The sequence below is a fragment of the Eumetopias jubatus genome, unplaced genomic scaffold (assembly GCF_037043125.1).
Source record: "Eumetopias jubatus isolate StellerSeaLion01/CBP00866 unplaced genomic scaffold, mEumJub1_p1.0 scaffold_2, whole genome shotgun sequence".
NCBI classification, from domain to species: domain Eukaryota; kingdom Metazoa; phylum Chordata; class Mammalia; order Carnivora; family Otariidae; genus Eumetopias; species Eumetopias jubatus.
In genome coordinates, this window is record NW_028274808.1 from 39,710,716 (window position 1) to 39,728,686 (window position 17,971).

At 33.8% G+C, this 17,971-nt stretch overlaps 1 protein-coding gene across 1 annotated transcript in view; it reads left to right on the forward strand.

Annotated features, from left to right (window-relative positions):
• Nucleotides 1-16,897, forward strand: part of HOOK3 (hook microtubule tethering protein 3) — a 104,227-nt gene extending 87,330 nt beyond the window's left edge. Inside the window, exons 18-22 of the mRNA XM_028124134.2 lie at nucleotides 1,414-1,496; nucleotides 2,891-2,991; nucleotides 4,600-4,704; nucleotides 4,941-5,012; nucleotides 7,607-16,897. Of these exons, the coding sequence (XP_027979935.1) occupies nucleotides 1,414-1,496; nucleotides 2,891-2,991; nucleotides 4,600-4,704; nucleotides 4,941-5,012; nucleotides 7,607-7,747 (502 nt within the window). The 3' untranslated portion in view covers nucleotides 7,748-16,897. The remainder of the gene's footprint in view (nucleotides 1-1,413; nucleotides 1,497-2,890; nucleotides 2,992-4,599; nucleotides 4,705-4,940; nucleotides 5,013-7,606) is intronic.
• The last annotated feature ends 1,074 nt before the right edge of the window (nucleotides 16,898-17,971 follow it).

Here is a 17,971-nt window from a genome sequence, read left to right on the forward strand (position 1 = left end):
TCCCTACATAAACCCTAGATTCCTAGAAATGCTGTTATCCATGTGTCAGGAAACATGTAGAAGAAAGTATGAAAGAATATTGTTTGCAATCACAGAAGAGTAGAACCAATACAAATACCGCCAATTTGTAAAACAATAGCTAGAATGAGTTATGTTCAAACAGCAGAACACTATACTGCAATAAAATGTGTAACTTAGGGCTAACGCATCAACATAAGGGAATCTCAAGAGCATGGTGTTAAGTAAAAGATGGAAGTCACAGAACAATACATATAGTATAATATATAAAGTAAAAATTTGGCAAAATTCACCAATATATTGGTTAGGAATACACACAGAGGCTTATCACAAAAGTCACAAGAAAGCTCAGAATTCTGAGTTTTGGGTTCCCTAAGGTTCTGGGATAATTTCTTTTTCATGACCTGTTTACTGGGCTTAAATTTTCTTATTCTTTTAACTACTGTATATACTCATTTTGTATCTAGATATGCCACACACTCAAAAAATTTGTTGAAAAAGAGATAGATTTATTAAAGTATTATGCATAGAAAAGACCCAAAATAGACTTAACAAAGTGCTCTGTTTTCTTCTCAGTTTTTTTTCTGTATTTTCCAGATGATGCAGCCTTTTTTCCTCTCATATTACAAAGTGCCAAACTAAATATAGAGAGAATTACACATATTGTAACTAACAGGAAGAAACTTTCTGTTCATTTTTTACTTTTGTATTGGAATATAACTTACATAAAGTACACAAATTCTAAGTTCCTAAGTTTGATGAATGTTTTTCTATATACATACGTATCCCAGCTCAACATATAGAATACTTCCAGCAACTCACCAGAATTCTTCATTGTTCCTTCTAATTGACCGATTCCATTCCCAAACTAGCCACTTTGCTGCTCTCTTACCACCTTTCATTAGTTTGGACACATTCTGAACCTCCTGTAAAAGGGATCCTATAGTATTAACCTTTGGTATTTGACTTTCTTTGTTCATTGTTCTTCTGTGATATCTATCCATGTGGGTGCATGTGTCATTAATTCTTTTTTTATTGGTGGATAATGTTCTTTCTATTTTTAGCACTGTTTTGCAATAATATTTTTGCATTGTAAAACCTCTGTAAAATTTTAAAATAATTTCTATAATATCCTATTCCTAGAAAAAAATGAAGATCATTAAGTTCTCCGTACCCTCTTTTGCATATTTATGTAAAAGAAAAAAATATTTCAAAGTCTGAGATTTTTGTCTCTTTTTTTTACCTATTTTAAAAATATATATTAAATTCATGTTGGATTAGGCTTTTTATCCTTTTTTGTTTCATAGCACTTGTGTGCTATGCAAGTGTATCCCAAGAACAAAGTGGGGGGAAGAAAAAAACAGAGTTGACAATGTGTTATATATTTTGTTGCAGAGAGAAGCTTCATGAAGCCAATAATGAATTGCAGAAGAAGAGAGCCATTATTGAAGATCTTGAACCACGATTTAATAACAGCTGTGAGTTTTTCCTAATTAGCATAGTTGTTTTTAATTGAAGTGTAGTTGACATATTAATGTTACTAATTGCCACAGTTTTGTGTTATTTCTTTTAAGATTTTATTGAGAGAGAGAGAGTACACATGAAGGGAGTGAGGCAGAGGAAGAGAGAGTCCCAAGCTGATGCCACACTGGGCTCAATCTCACAACCCTGAGATCATGACCTGAGCCAAAACCAAGAGTTGGGTGCTCAACCAACCAAGCCACCCAGACACCTAGTGATGAGTTTATATAAAATTGTACATATTCTAGCAATTAAAGAATTTGTCTGATTTACAGAATGAGTATATAATCGTCTTTAAAGTATTTCTAATTATAGTTTTGAGTTTTTCCTTAACTGTGGATGGTAATGAATATTTTATGAAATTAGCTATTTTCATAGTATAGTTGCATGTAAGTCAGCCAAACTTTTACTGCTTTTGATATTTATACATGTAGATAGCCTGATTTTATTAATGCTTTTGTGTGGAGCAGGACACAAACCTTCCCCCACACACACACCTTTTCTAACTGTGGTGAAATATGTATCACATAAAAATGACCATTTTAGGGGCACCTGGGTGGCTCGGTTGAGCATCTGACTTCCGCTCTGGTCATGATCTTGGGGTCCTGGGATCAGGCCCGCGACAGGCTCCGTGCTCAGTGGGGAGTCTGCTTGTCCCTTTCTGCTCCCTTGGGGCTCCCCCTCCCTGTTCGTGTTCTCTTTCTTTCTCTCTGTCAAATAAATAAAGTCTTTTTTAAAAAATGACCATTTTAACCATTTTTTAAGTATATAGTTCAGTGACATTTAGTACATTCACATTGTTGTACAAGCACTATCCATTTCCAGAACGTTTTCTTCATCCTAAACTAAAACTTTATGTCCATTAAAGAACAGCCCCCCATGCTCCCCTGTCCTCCCAGTCCCTAGGAGCCACTGTTCTACTTTCCTTCCCAGAGAACTGTTCTAAGTAAGTGTTCTAAGTAACTCATCTAAGTGGATTCATACATCTGTCCTTTCATGTCTGGCCTACTTCACCTGGTAGGACACCTTTCGTTCTCACTTATATGGTCTCCATGTTGTCGCATGTATCAGAATTGAGGCTGAATAATATTCGATTATACATATTGACCACATTTTGTTTATGCACTCCTCCGTTGATGGATACTTTTTAATGTATGCATTTCCAAACTGAAGTTTTTGCTTATTTATAAGAAAGCCTTTTTATAAAAACAAAAAATTATGAATTTTTAAAATAAAATTACAGGAATAGACCAGTCTCTCAAAGCTCCTACTTATTTTGTCATTTGAAATATTTTTCAGATTGTTACAATCTAAAAAAATTTTTTTTCTTTTTTCACTCTCTCACCTGTAGCCTTAAAAATTGAAGAATTACAAGAAGCTTTACGGAAGAAAGAAGAGGAAATGAAGCAAATGGAGGAACGATATAAAAAATACTTAGAGAAAGCCAAAAGTGTAAGTATGAGTTTCCAGGCTTCTCCACTTTCTGATCGTGCTTCACTGGTCATCCAGTTTAGTGCGTGTACAGTGACTTCTCACACCGAGAGCTATTAGGAGAAGAACAAAAGAAATCTTTTGACAAAGAAAAATGCCAAGGAAGAAGCAGTGATCAAAATAGATCACCCCACAGAGTAGTTACTAATTATGAAGACGAAAATGGTCCTTTATGCAGAAAATAAGTGGCATTCACGTCCTTGGGGTAATAATCAAAATTAGCTACACTGATGGTAGACAACCAAGAACATCTCATGCCTCCTGATAGAGTATCATTGTCAATAATATTTAACCTGAGTCTAAGCAGTCTTTTAGATCTAACTCTCAGTTCCCAGGGAAAATGAGATTATTGAAACAAGTTAAATAACACCTTCAGGAAATCATCAAATCAGAATTGGGGATAAAAGTCAATGTTATGAAAAACAAAAATAGGCATTGGAGTATGGGGGAGCACAAGAGGCTCTTCTAATTTAAAAGCGCCTGAAGTACCAAATGTAATGCATTAATCTTTGGGTCCTGAATTGGGGGTGGAAGGAGCAGTGATTTATCAAAGACATTTTGGAGACACCTGTGGAAATGTGGATTTGGACTGAATAGTGATGACCTAAAGAATTGTTCATTTTCTTACAGATGATGTTGGTATTGTGATTGTGTAAGAGAATGTCCTTAGTCTAAAAAGATGCATGTTGAGGTACTTAGGGGTTACATGTTGCCAGGTCTGCAGATTACCTAACAGTAGGCTCCCAAAAAGCGTGTGCGCGCGCGCGCGTGTAGAGAAAATGTGGCAGTACAGCAGTTGGTGAATTGGGATTAAAGGAAATGGATTTTTATTGTTTCCGTCTTTCAGTTTTCTATAGGTTTGGTCAGTTTTGATAGTAAAAGTATTGAACCAAAAAGCAAAAAGACCTTTTCCAGGAGACTGCTAGTTGGCCAGCTAGAATTGCATCACATGCCCATGCCTAAACCAAGCAGAGGAGGCGATGGGGTCACAATGATAGGCTTTTTAACCATCAGGACCCACTCTCCCAAGTATAGGGCTGCTCAGAGGCAGAGGGTAGCCGAGCCACATCAGAGGAAAGGGAAAGGGAAGACACCTGTCAGTAATGTCTGCTACAGTATTACTTATTAATTTTAAGCCAGAAGTACTACTTATAACTGATTCTTTTACATAGCTAAAAGTTTTACACAATTGAAAGTTGTAACAATTGAATATTATTTCATACATTCAAATTTTAAAGTACCCTTGTAAGATAGCTTTATGATTCTTACAAGGTTTATCCTTGATTTTTTCTTTTATATAACTGCTTCCTTAGATGTTATATTCTTTAAGTTTGAAACTTTAAAATTTTTTCTTTGGGGGCACTTGGGTGGCTCAGTCGGTTAAACGTGTCTTTGGTTCAGGTCATGATCTCAGGGTCCTGGGATCGAGCCCCACATTGGGCTCCTTGCTCAGCACGGAGTCTGCTTTTCCCTCTCCCTCTGTTTCCCTACTCATTCTCTCTCTCTGTGTTTCAAATAAATGAATAAAATCTTCAAAAAAAATTTTTTTTTCTTTGTTCATTTTTGCAGGTTATTCGTACTTTAGACCCTAAGCAGAATCAAGGAGCAGCACCAGAAATACAAGCGCTTAAAAATCAGCTGCAGGAACGGGACCGACTATTCCATTCTTTAGAGGTAGTTTGCTATGCTATACTATACTATACTATGCTATACTATACTATACTATACTACACTACACTACACTACACTACACTACACTACACTATACAGTGAGATATTTGGTTTTTAATTCTTTATTTTCTAAGAGCCTTGCTGTATACAACTGCGTCCATGAATTTAGATAACTAATTGTATTTTATTGATAATGAATTATTTTTCATTTTACATGTTTACATGTGCTTGTTTTTTAGAAAGAATATGAGAAAACAAAAAGTCAAAGAGAAATGGAGGAGAAATATATTGTTAGTGCCTGGTACAATATGGTAAGAAAATAATACTTTAAAACACATTGCAAAGTTTAATGAATATGTAATATTTATTATACTACCTGTATTATATAAGTAGTTCTACCAAATGAATCTGAAAGTAATTGTCCTAACACACACTAACCAAACCTAATGCTGATCTTAGGACTGAAAAGGAGAAATGAGTACCACCATAAACAGGGCTAGGATGTTTTCAACACATCGTTATTCCTAGAGGATAGAAAGATAAATGAGAGTTTGATTTCTGGCCCTGAGAACCATTTTATTCTAGGAGAAGGGGACTTGAGTAATATCGAGCACAGATGCAGTAGTGTTTGTTTTGTGGGACTATTCCATTGTCTTTGCAGGAGTGGTACTTACAATGAGGATGGTTCATCTCACCTGGTTTGGAAAATGTTCATGGTGGTAAACCCTGAACAACTGGAGGTTTTGAAATTGAATTTTCCAACACACACACACACACACAATGTTAAAAATATTACAGAGGAAAATAAATGCTTGTCAACATTCTGGGCTTCAGTAAAATTTTCTGGATGTGAATAGCTGTGAATTTTGAAGAGTGCTGTATTTTTTTCAATATTTTTGTCCTAGACTTGTCTTTTTTTATTCATTGTTTTTTCTTCCCAGTAATACCACCTCTGCCTTGTCAAAATGTTAGTTGCCTAAGACAAGAAATTGAACCAGATTTTTTTTTTCATCATCCCCGCCCCCGACCCTATAGTTATGGTGTGGTTATTTCTGTTTTACAGTTGTAACTGATACTGTGTCTTAAAGGGTAATGTCCCAGGTTTCCTAATAATGGGATTTGATTTTTGTCAAAAGTTCATATAATTTCATGACGTGTCCACATTTATTCTTGCCTTGGTTAAAACAACATATTTCAAATTTTATCACAATTCTAAAAAATAAGGGAAAACTATCTAAGGAAGTTCTCTGAGAACTAGTTCTGACTCCATCTATTCTGTTTCCTCTTTGTCCTCTTAGTGTTAGTGACCTTGGAACTCTGCCCCTCAATCCTTATTGGTCATTTCATAGTTTTGATTTGATTTGTATGACTTCACATATCGTGGTTATAGAACTGAATTTACTTATTCTGTGACGTGGTATTAAAGAATAGCCCTACTTTTCAGCTCTCCGGGAGTAAAGGAATAACCCCTAGTAGACTCACACAAATTATGTTCCAGTAAGATAGCAAGTAACTGCTTCAAACATACATTCAGGAAATTCTGCATCTCAGACTACTGAATGGAAGGGAGGGCACTGGGAAAAGGCATTAAGTATCTCAGAGGATGGCCCCGTCATGGCTACTGGCATCTGAAAGGTGTGTGAAGAATTGGAATAAGTTGCTTGGACTGTGGAAGTGAAAAAAAGATAGTATATGTTAAATAAAATAGAATTGGTAATATATGTAGCCACATTAATAAATTTAAGGATTACCAATAGATATTTGTCAGTTTTCTTCAGATTCTTAAATGCTTTGATTTCAAATTGAGTGAAAAACATGTTCTGGGTTTTCTCATTGCGAAAATGGAAAAATGTTATTTATTTGGGTATATATGATAGATCAAAATTCTGTTAAAGACACAAAGCCATGACTAGTGTTTTCCCTAAAAGCTAACGAGTGATGGGAAAATTGATGTTTTGTCTTCTGTCTTCTGTGCCAGTCTGTAGGAAAGCCCTAGGACTTCACATAGCTTGGCTTAGGTAGGCTCTCCTTTTGGCTCTCAGTTGCTTATTTCTTCCTTTCTTCCTTGTTGCAGTGTAAACTTCCATCAGTTTACTTGTAGCCAATTATTGGTGAGAATAAATAGTCGCTCTCTGTTCTTAATGTTTCCCTGGTCAGGGTTCTTTATTGTCTTATTAAATAAGTACCCAGACCACTGTTTCCCTGATCTCCTCATAGACGAACAGTTTAAAAGGCGCACTCCCAGAGGTTTCCTCCCTCCTGTTTAAGGTGCTCTGGGCCCAGCAATTGTATATCCTCTCCCTTCTAAGCTAGTAGGCCATCCTACTCCAGTCTTCAAGAAAGACCCCCTGCTCTTGGTTGGGCCCTCTGTTGTGGACTGTCAGGAATTTTTCTTAATTTGCTTGAGAATACAAGCCTGCCTGAAGTGAAGAAAAACACCCTGGTGGTATGTATTATACCTAGCCTGGCTTTCCTCCTTAAGAAACAACATGTGCATTTGTGTTTTCCACTCAGAATAAGCTGTGTGATTTCCACAACCCCATGTGAATCAATTGCTACCAATCAATTGCACTTTTTGTTCTTGGGAGATCACTTTTTACATTTGATCTGAAAAGGAAGTATGATTGAATATGGGTAATGTATTCCAAAATTCCATCTCTATTATCTGGTGTTTTGGTGTATTGTAAATTCAGAAAATTAAGCCTTAATTTTTCCAAGAGAAGATTTGTACCTAATTGTTGGAACTAAAATGTCTCTATAAGATTTTAATCTATAATGAGCAGAATTAACATTCCTAATTGTGCCTTATGATGCAACGTGACAAATTCTGCATGATGAAATTTTCTTTTGTGAGAGTATGTTTCACTTTTTTTCATTGATTACTTTTTTTTCCTATGTTGTGTAGGGAATGACCCTGCATAAAAAGGCGGCTGAAGATAGACTTGCTAGTACAGGTTCAGGGCAGTCATTTCTGGCTAGGCAAAGACAAGCAACCAGCACAAGAAGATCTTATCCGGGCCATGTTCAACCAGCCACAGCAAGGTAGACAAGTCTTGCCATCAGAATTAAAAAACACCTGCATTCAAAGCATACTTCTGTTACATACGACAACATTTCAGGAAATTCAGCCAGCTTATTTTTTGTCTCTTTTATGTTGATATTGTTTCTCATTTGAGGACTTCTCCTGTATCTATATTTTAGTTTCTTGGTTCTTTATTTTTGTAGTCTTTTCGGTTCCTTTTAATGTGCCAAAAATTTTTAAATGCCCAATTAAAAGTGTTGTATAATAGTGTAGTACTTTTCTTTGTATGAAAATGTCCTTTCCCCAATGGTGTAGGCTTTGTAATGAATTAGATTTTCTGCCAATAATTGATATACAATTTATATTCTTTATTGTGCCTCTGTGTTACCATGCTTTATAAGAATGTTTTTGTTTAAAGGGAATTAATCTTTTTATGATGTATTACTCTGTGTTTTCAATTGTTTTCCAAATGCACTTAAAATAACTTGCATATTTACTATATAAAATGGTTGGCAAGTGCACTTTTTGCAAAGACATAAATACATTGGCAGAGGTGCTAATCAGATGTTACCTAAGGCACCTGGTAGATTTATTTAGAGGGAAAAAAAATGAGTTTTCCACATTGTTTTATAGGAAATTAAATTTGTCCAAAGATTTGGAAACTATTTTTAAAACATACATAAAATTTCATTATTTCTTGCTATCTTGTTTGCTGACAGAAGATAAATGCATTGGTTAGGTTATTTGGGCGGAAATTACAGAAGAAAAAAAATCAGGCAGTGCATTAATTTTTTTCTTGTTTTGGAATATCCTAGTAACTGAACATCAAATTCTAGCAATGTGGCTGACATTTATAGTTTCAGTTGCCCTCCACATCTAAAGGATTTATTTTTCATGTACTTAGAAGTAATAGGTAGCCTTACCTTTTGGACAGTTTCCTTGTTGACTTGCACCTCATTTTGCTTACTCTTCAATATAAACCCTTCAGTTTCTCAGTAATTCCTAAACCTAACATTCTAATATCAGTCATTAAGATCAATAAGTGACTACTTCGATGTGATGTTACAACAGGTCTCTTAACATTTTTTTCTTAATTCTATGTCCTAGTCCAAGACTTTGCTACTGAATAGATTCTCTTGGGTATTTGGTTGCCTCAAAGTTCTTAGATTTGTTGACAGATTGTAAACCATGTTTATTTACATTGATGAATGGCTGTCAAATAATAATGATTGTAAAGCACTTTGTATAAAAGGTGCTATATAAGTGTGAAATATCATTCATTTGATAATGAAATGCCTCTGCCTGACTTTCCATAGTGACTTAAGAATTTGGTCCCAAATTATATTTAAGTTCCCCTCCAGCCTTTTTCTTGCAACATAGCCAATTTTTTTTTTAAAGCAAAAAGTTATTGAAATTAGGTTGATTGGTTGGTTTTGGTTTTAGATAGGTCATCTAATAAGATTTTATTTCATGTACTTGCTATTTGGAAGTTCAGGTTTTATTTAGTCCTGTATATTAAATATAAACGAATAACACTAAATCAAGCTACATTAATTAAGGATTTTCAGAAACTATATTTAGGTGTTTGACTTTAAATCCTTACTTTTTTTTAATAAGAAAATTGACCTAAAAATTAGTAGTGTTTTCATTTGTCCTCAGAAACTGTACTTGAAGAAATGTATTAAGAGCATACACAGAAATGACTCCATGCATTGTGCTAATTTTTTACATTAAGTACAGAAGTCTGAGCACAGTGTGAATGCTTCAGCCTGATAAGACTGTAAAGCAGGAAGAATTTGTAATAACAGAGAGAACCACATGAGTAGAATGCATTGTGGGGCTTCAGGAAGCTAAGCAGACCTCATCAACATAGTTTTAACGATAAAAGATTAAAAACTAGTTAAAATGGTTCTACCCCTGCCCCCTTATTTCACAAATAGCATAAGCATTTGGCTGTTTTAAAACAGGACATGAACACTAACTTTGGTAACATTAAAATTATTTGGGAATTATACTATCTGCAGAATAAGATAGATGAAAATAAGAGTCTATGAGCTGTTCATTAAATGGACTATATCCTATGAGATGAGAGGTTTTAATTTTAGTTCTCTATTTATTGCCCCAGTCCTGGTCTACCTACCTACCTACTCAGATAAATTTCTCTAAACGGGAGGAAAAGGTGCCAGGCTTTTAGAAGCAGGTTTGACTTATTTTTCTATGGCATCTGTTGCATGCTATTATTTTGGTGTTTACAGTCATAACTTTCACTCTCCTTTACTGTACCTTTATAGTTTAGTATGTTACTTTCATTACATAGAAGAAATTATATTTCTAAACATTCTGATGCTTTTTCAAAAAGCAGGAATAAAACTTAGCTGTAGCAGTGAGAACCCTGTTTCTGTTGCCCAGCTTTGGACAGGATTTAGAAATTGCTATTTCTCCAGTAGTGATTAATAATTTCTCAGGAGGTTTGTGATGATGCATGCATGGTCTGTCTGGAAGTTGAAAGCCATTGGGCGCTTTATCTAGATGTGAGCTATACAATGCTATATTTTTACAAACTCCTTGTATACAGTAGCTTCATGAAGCCACAGTTCGCGTGGACAGTGGAGCTAGCCCTGGCCTCAGCAATGGAGTAAGTACAGTGTTACTGCATTAGGTTGGGGTGACCCATCCCCGCAGTGTTGAATTCTTATCAACAAAAAGCTTATTTTCTCTTTTCCTTCTAACCAGGGTAAGAAAATACAAAGTAAATAGCTAAAGAATATGAAAGAATAACATTTATGTTCTGCGGTGTATATTTACAAAGTTTGTAATAAAAAAAAATCCAACAAATATCGTAGTTTACCGCATAGAAAAAGAGAATAAATAATACAACTGTACATATCTTAAAAGAGCTTCAAAAACTCAATCATACCTTTTTATCATTTATCTAATTAATAATAACCAAGAAAAAGAAGTCCCTAAATAAAGGACCCATGTTCCAGAATTGATTGATTGAATTATTTGTTTGATAGCCCTAGCCTGGTAAAATTGGCTTGTGGGATGTGAGACGATTAGATTTTAATAGGATAATTTTGTTGAAGTTTTATTGTTTTGTTTATATAGTAAAAGTTCAGTTGTACAAAATTAAGCTAGATGTTCTCCAGTCAGAAACATTGGCTTTTCTATCTCATTAGTCCCTGCACAGGCATGAAAATCCATACTGTGCAAATAGATCAGCAATAAGTGACTGTTCAGTGAAAGATGAGTTAGGCTGAAGAAAAGGTAATTTTATTAGCTACTTTATTCACATCTCCTTTTCAGTAACAGCTTTGTTTACTTTTGTTAGCTAATGATAAATATTTTTGAGTGTCTCTTGCTCTCAGACAAGCATTCATCTTTTCAAGATAACACCATGTTAAAAATTTGAAAATCTCTCTCCCAGTATGAGAAGTATCTTAAAACAAAAATCGAAGTTTTTAGAATTAACTCTCTGCACTTAATTTCCAATTGTCTAGGTCTCAGACTTTGGAGTGTTACAGTTATCCCCATTTGGAACACGTGAGATTATCTGAAAAAGCATCCACAACCCACAGCTAGTGTAAACCTAGGTAGTTTACAGCCCCATGGATAAGAACAACCGTGATCCTAAAATGAGAGGAAAGTGCTTGGTGTCTTGCTTTTTGCTAACTACAGAATAACATTAAGACAAAAAGCTTTTTGTTGTCTTTTCATTAAACTATGGAAGGAAACTTTGACTTCTTAGCCTTATATTATGAAGGGATTCTCATCAAGCTGATGTAGCATTATACTTCTTCAAAATCAAGCCGGTGTGAAACCCTGAAGTAGATGGAGTGTATTAAACAAAAGAAATGGGGTATCAGAGTCTGAAAATTATTTTAGTGTGCTTTTTATTTTCCCTTTTTATAAGTTAAGGGGGTTTCCATTCAATAATGATAATCTCTTTTTCTATAGTCCCAACTGTCAAAATAGCAGCTTATTTTGGTAGTTGTACAACCCAGTTTCATTACATTTAGAAAGGGCTTTCAGAGCTTATTCTTTGTAACTATAATGATTTTAATATTTTATACCATGAAGTTTTTATATGAGGAAGGCTATTAATGTATCTGTCATCCAATTTTTTACTTTATCTATAAAGCATATTTAAATAATAATTGGTGTATATGTTCCTTTTATTGAAAATTTTGAAAAATGTTTTGTCCAGTTTAAGCACAATAATTTTATTCTAAAGTTTTGTAGTAAAAACTGTTCATTTCTCAGAAACCCAAGAAACAAAATAATTTGCTACTGACACAGCTAATTTCTGCCCTTCCCTATTCCCCAAAATCACAGAAGTATTAATATTTAGCTTCCTTTTTATAAAATGAAGGACAGCACAAATGTGATGATATCCATCTCTTTTAAATCATTGATTATGTTCTTGGGAAGAATGAATGTATGATTATGTTGTTAAATAGGCTTTTATCAATCCAATCCAATTCATATGTGTTATCTATGAATATAAAAACTTACGAAGTTTATTTAATGTTATCTTGAACTATACTTGGATTCTTCATATTGCACTTAAATTGATAGAGAAAGGAACATTAGTTTATTTGAGAGACGAGAGACCTGAACCTAATTATGGCAAGTATATGAGTTTTGACGATTGTAGGGGGTCTATACATGTTTCCTAACAATTATGTGATGTCTCTCTTCATTATTTTTCTATCTTCCAGTAATATTCTATAAGATAGGTTTGTATGCTGTATTTATAAATGAGCATTAAAATCTGAGAAAGTAACAAAAGCTGTTAAGGCAAATCCATTCCTAGAAATTAGAATGGATTATCGGGACAAGAAATGGCCTCATTGTAAACAAATAACCAAGTGGATGGAAGTACTAATACAATTAAAAATACCACTGTCTTAACAAGTGTTCCTAAAGTGACAGTTTACATAAAATCTTCTGACTTTCTTAACATGATCATTAAATAAAGAAGAGACAAAAATATAATTTATTTTCTAACTGCCCTTCTCTTCAGTGGGCATTAACTGGGCATACAATATTCACTATACGTTTATCAGTGGAGGGGAAAGCATCTATTTTCATTTTGAAACTGTTACCATTTCTAAATCTAAGATAGTGACTTGAAGCCATTAAGGATACTATGATTTGATAAGATGAGAAGAAATCTGTGGTGGCTGAAAATTACTACCGACTTCTCTAGGTCTGCTTTATCTAGTTTATAAACCTTAGGCTCAATTTTATGTTCCTCCCTGATTAGACATAATAGCCTCCCAAAAAATTTTTGTTTAAATTGAAGGCAAGGGTAGAGATTTAAAAAAATATATTCAAGAGAGTCTTTATGTACCTGATAAATTACCCCTAGGCTCAGAATTAGATCGTTAGAGTCTTGAAGATTAAGATTAAATCATCAGAAAAAGTGTCCATAGCCTCAAACTTATATCTACTCAGAGCTTAAAGGAAGAATTAACTATCATGACAAGAGTAATCTCAAAGTGAGAGGGAAACTACCAAAGCATGTGTTGCTTTAATGTATGTGGGGGGACTTCTGAGCAGGTGTTACCACTTACAAGATCTCGAAGTTGACAAAGGAAAATAATTAGTTTAGCAATTATATTGCTAAAATTAATAAAAGGGATGCGTGTTTATTCTTGGTGTATTTGTCAACGTATGGGCAGTGATTACTGTATATACATTCTATAGTGTGTTTGTGTCACTATTAGAGATAAGTGTCTTAATATTCACTGTTACATCTAATCATTTATGTATTATTTATACTTTATTGCAAGACTCACAGCACTTTACTAATATTAGATAATTATTTTTCTTCTACTTTTCTGTGGTGTTTTTGATTTGTATCTTTTACAACTAGGGTTTTTTTCCCTTTTTTGGAGCACTCACTATGAAAAGTGTAAAAGATCACCCGAAGAAATGGGCTCTGTACTCTTCCTGAAATGTCTAAAGTGGGATCTGAAAATCTAAGTCTAGAGATCTATTTGAAGCTGGATTGGAGCTGCTAGGCATCAATTACATTTTATATTTCACATTAATAAGACTTTTATAAGTCAATACTCATGAAGTCAAGTTCTCTCAAATGCCAACACACTTGAAACTTTTTGTTTTCTGGAGTTGCTTTAATAAAAAGTAAACAATCTTCTAGTTAAAACATGTTCTAACCTTTGGTTTGCCTCTCTCCTAAAATACAAACCTATCAATTGCCCTTCACTTTCTTTCATAGTTTCTTCATCATTGCCTAGACCCAAAGACAGGAGAAAGAAAGCCAAGTTCCAGGAGCTCTGAAGTCAGAGAATCTGCGAAATGGTGGGGGTTAGCTGATGGGAAAAGGCAGACACTACAGATGGCAGAATGCTACAGAAATATTCTTCGTTCTGCTGTAACATGTGCTTAATGAACTTGGCTATTAAGTTCAAATGCAGCAAAGTTTTCAGCTTGGTCTATTGAGAGGTGTCTTTAAGACTTAGGACTCTTCCATTTGTAACTGAAATATTTGTTGTTAGGTAAACATTGACACGTGATTACTGCCAAAGAATAGGGAGATTTACTCATAAGAACATTCTCTTAAGAGTTTTGTTTTGTGCTTTTACACGAGAGAAATGCTTTTATAGTGTGAAAAGTTTCTGTAGTATTTTCTTCTTCATTACCCCCTGTTCTGCTAATGCTTTTTGCTTAAGCAAGTCACCTAGAAGAGAGTAACACTGAAATAGAGAAGTCTAGACCCTGACCTTTGAGGGAAGATTTGCTTTTGTTCCCCTAAAGTAAAAATTTAAAAATGAAATACACTCATACACACACAGACAAAATATAATGTTTTGAATATCTACTAATTGTTGAATAGATAAGTTCTCTTCTAAATGTCTATCATCCAGTCAGTGGCTTTTTGCTAATTTAGATAAGAGTAGATTCTAGACCTACATTGTCCAATTAGCCACTGGCCACATGGTGATTTAAATTATAATTAAATATTAAAAATAAAACTTTGGTTCTTCAGTCACCTAGCCACATTTCCAGTGCTTAGTGCCACACATGGGTAGTGGTTACCTTATTGAACAGCATAAATACAGAACATTTCCATCATTGCAGAAAATGCTTTTTTACAGTGCTATAATGCCCAAATGGAAAGACAAAATAAAAGTATTCAATTAACTTATAATAACTCTTAGCTTTCTTCAACTATGGAAGTAAAATCTGTTTTTCTTATAAAAATTAACACCAGCCCTTTTTAAAGACTTTGGAAAAATCAAAACCCCATCCCTTGAAACTAGTTTTCAATATATTTTTAAATAGGTTTTCATCACTTTACTTTCCAAGTGATATAATTAAATCATTTCATAAATCATAACAGTATCTTCAGGCTTTTCTCCCCTTTTTGTAGTCTTTTCAAATTGATGATACATAGTTTCTAACACAGCAGAAACCAGTGAATTCTTAATTTATTTACAAATAAAAATTGTTAAACATTTATCCTTATCTTCCATTATTTTTAAAAATATATGTAGATCTAATGAAAGTGGAGACAAAAGTTTATGTCCCTTTAAACATTTCTCCCTAACATCACATTTGATTATTTACTCCCTAAAGGCACATCATGATCCAAATTATCTTTTTGGTTTTCCTCATAGTGTTTCTTGCTCTTACTAACTTAGATTATGAATCAAGTTCAATTTCATGTATAAAGCAAGCATTTTATTCTAGTGACTTAATGAAACATTTTTAGTATTATTTTACTTCTTAACATAACGAAAAGGATGTATATGGCTGCATCTTTGAATTTTTTAATGAAAATAAGGGACTAATCATAATTGTTTTGAGTCAGCTTGGTGCTTAGTTAAAACTATCCTGTTAGGAAGTCATGATGCTTTCCTCTTCCTTTTTAAATATTTTAAATCAGGCAACAGACTCAATCCAGTAGTGTCAAATTCCAAGTAAATTATGAAATTCTTGTTCAAGTACAGATGGATAAATGGTGTGATTTGAGGTGGGCTTTTTTTTTTTAATTGTTGGCCTAATTTAATGTGTGTACTACGGAGACTCATGTTAAAGGAAATTTTCATTACGCTTGAAGTAAATAGTACTTTAGTATAAATACAGGAAATGACTGTACACAAATGCCAATGATTTGAGGCCTTTTAATTTTTAATAGTAGCCTTTCGTTTTTTAATAGCCTTAGTTATTTAAAATTTAGTTGCACTAAAATGTTATTGCTGTCACTAACTTTGCTGTGTACAGGTTATGTGTAATTCAGAATGCTTTGCACTTAGAAGAATAATTTCTAGGTTTATCTTGTTTTGCAGTTTTCATGTTTTGACAATTGCCCCACCATTTATAACACCCAATTTTTGGTTGTGTAATGAATGGTAAAATTCAAACATATCTAATAATTTAATAATTTGCCTTATTTTGGTTAATAAATTCTATCAAAGATTTGAGGTTAGAAAAAGGCTTTTTTTTCCTATATCTTTTTTAAACTTTTCAGATGAGCTGGAAAACACCTTAGTACATTGGAGTTGGAGTTGTATTGATTACAGTCCCAGCTCTAAAGCCTTATATTCATGTCTTAAGTATTATTGATTTTTCTATGAATTGTTGTTACTTTCCTATTTGGCATCATAGTTATCCATCTTGCAGTTTAGCTTTTGCAAAAAGGGTATTACTAGGTATATTCTTATTTCTGGTTGACTACTGAATTTATAATTTGACAACTTCATTCTTTGTCACTATAATCCAAAAATGAAATAAATTCACATAGGACTCAAAATTTCTCAGTTCACAGATGGAATCAGTACAGATATAGCAACATTGTACATAATGGCATCCAAGGAGTTTTCCATGTGTTTACCAAGTTTACCAACCATTTACTGTATATTAGATCGGTGGGTTTTCTCACTGTTTTTCTGAGGTGACTGACTCGTTAGCCTCAGTAAGAAATTTTCATTAAAATCACAACATAAAGTCCAATAAACCACTAGAAGACAGATTTTTAATTTTTTTGAAATCTTATATTGTATTTCCTTTTGATATCACTTATTCATTTTAATTTTATGACTGCCAACTTGTTATGGTATTAATTATATGTATATGTTTATATGTATGCATATAATATATGTATATGTATATGAAGAATAAAGTTAAGATTTGGTCAAACTATATTTTCCCATTCAAGTACAAAAATGTTTTCAAGGCTGCAAAAAGTGTACAGTTGTTAAACAAGTTGTAAATAAAGACTTGTATAAAAAATCAGTGTAGATTTTTTTTTCCTGGTCTTGAGCCATGACAAACACATATTTAATAATTGTCTAATAATATTCATCCACTTGCCTTTGGCACTTGCCGTAGTGTCCTGTCAATTTAAAGATTATGCCACTGATTTATTATTAAATCAGGAATATTCCTTGAGGGTTTTTTTTCCAGTACCTATCATAGACTGTGTTTTGATTCAGGCTGGTACTCAATAGTTATAAGATGATGTCCAAAGTTCTTAAGCGATAAAAGCTAAACCTGGCTTCTCACTTCTTAGAGTTATCATGTGAACACCGTCAGTCTTACTGCAGACAGTACAGCAAGAACCAATGGCAAGGTAATTGCATTCTTTAACAATGTAAAGCATTATTGTCAGAGCATCCTATTTAGGTGATTAGAGCCCCTTTTCCTGCTTTGTACACCCTTAAAATTTACCCTTTTCCCCATCTCCACCCTAAACATTATTGAAATATGACATGTTCAGTATCGGGTAAAATGACAATAGCAGTGTGGAAATTGATTACATTAAAATAATCAGCTAAGTAATTTCAAAGTGAAGTTAGCACCATAAAAAAGAAAAAAAAAACTAGCTATGTAGTCAAAATAGTGCCCATTTTACTGTCAGATAAAGTTTTCTTCACTCATTACCATGGAGAGACCCTATTAATTTAGCATTTATTGAGTGTCCCTCCTGGGTATTTAATATTGAAGCAAAGGAGAAGGGTAGGTTGAATCACAAAAAATAAACCAAAAAAAATGTTTTTGCCTTCAAAGATTTGGTCAAATGAAGCACAACACAGAAAAGTTCCCAGATAGAACTGTCACTCAGGAGAAAGCCTACCAGTTTGCCTAAAGTACATTTATGTACTATTCAGGTTATTGCTGCATCACAAACCACTCCAAATCTTAATGGCTTTAAACAGTATAATATCTCTCTTGCATCTGAAGACACTGGGCTTCTCTCAGTAGGGACCCCTCATT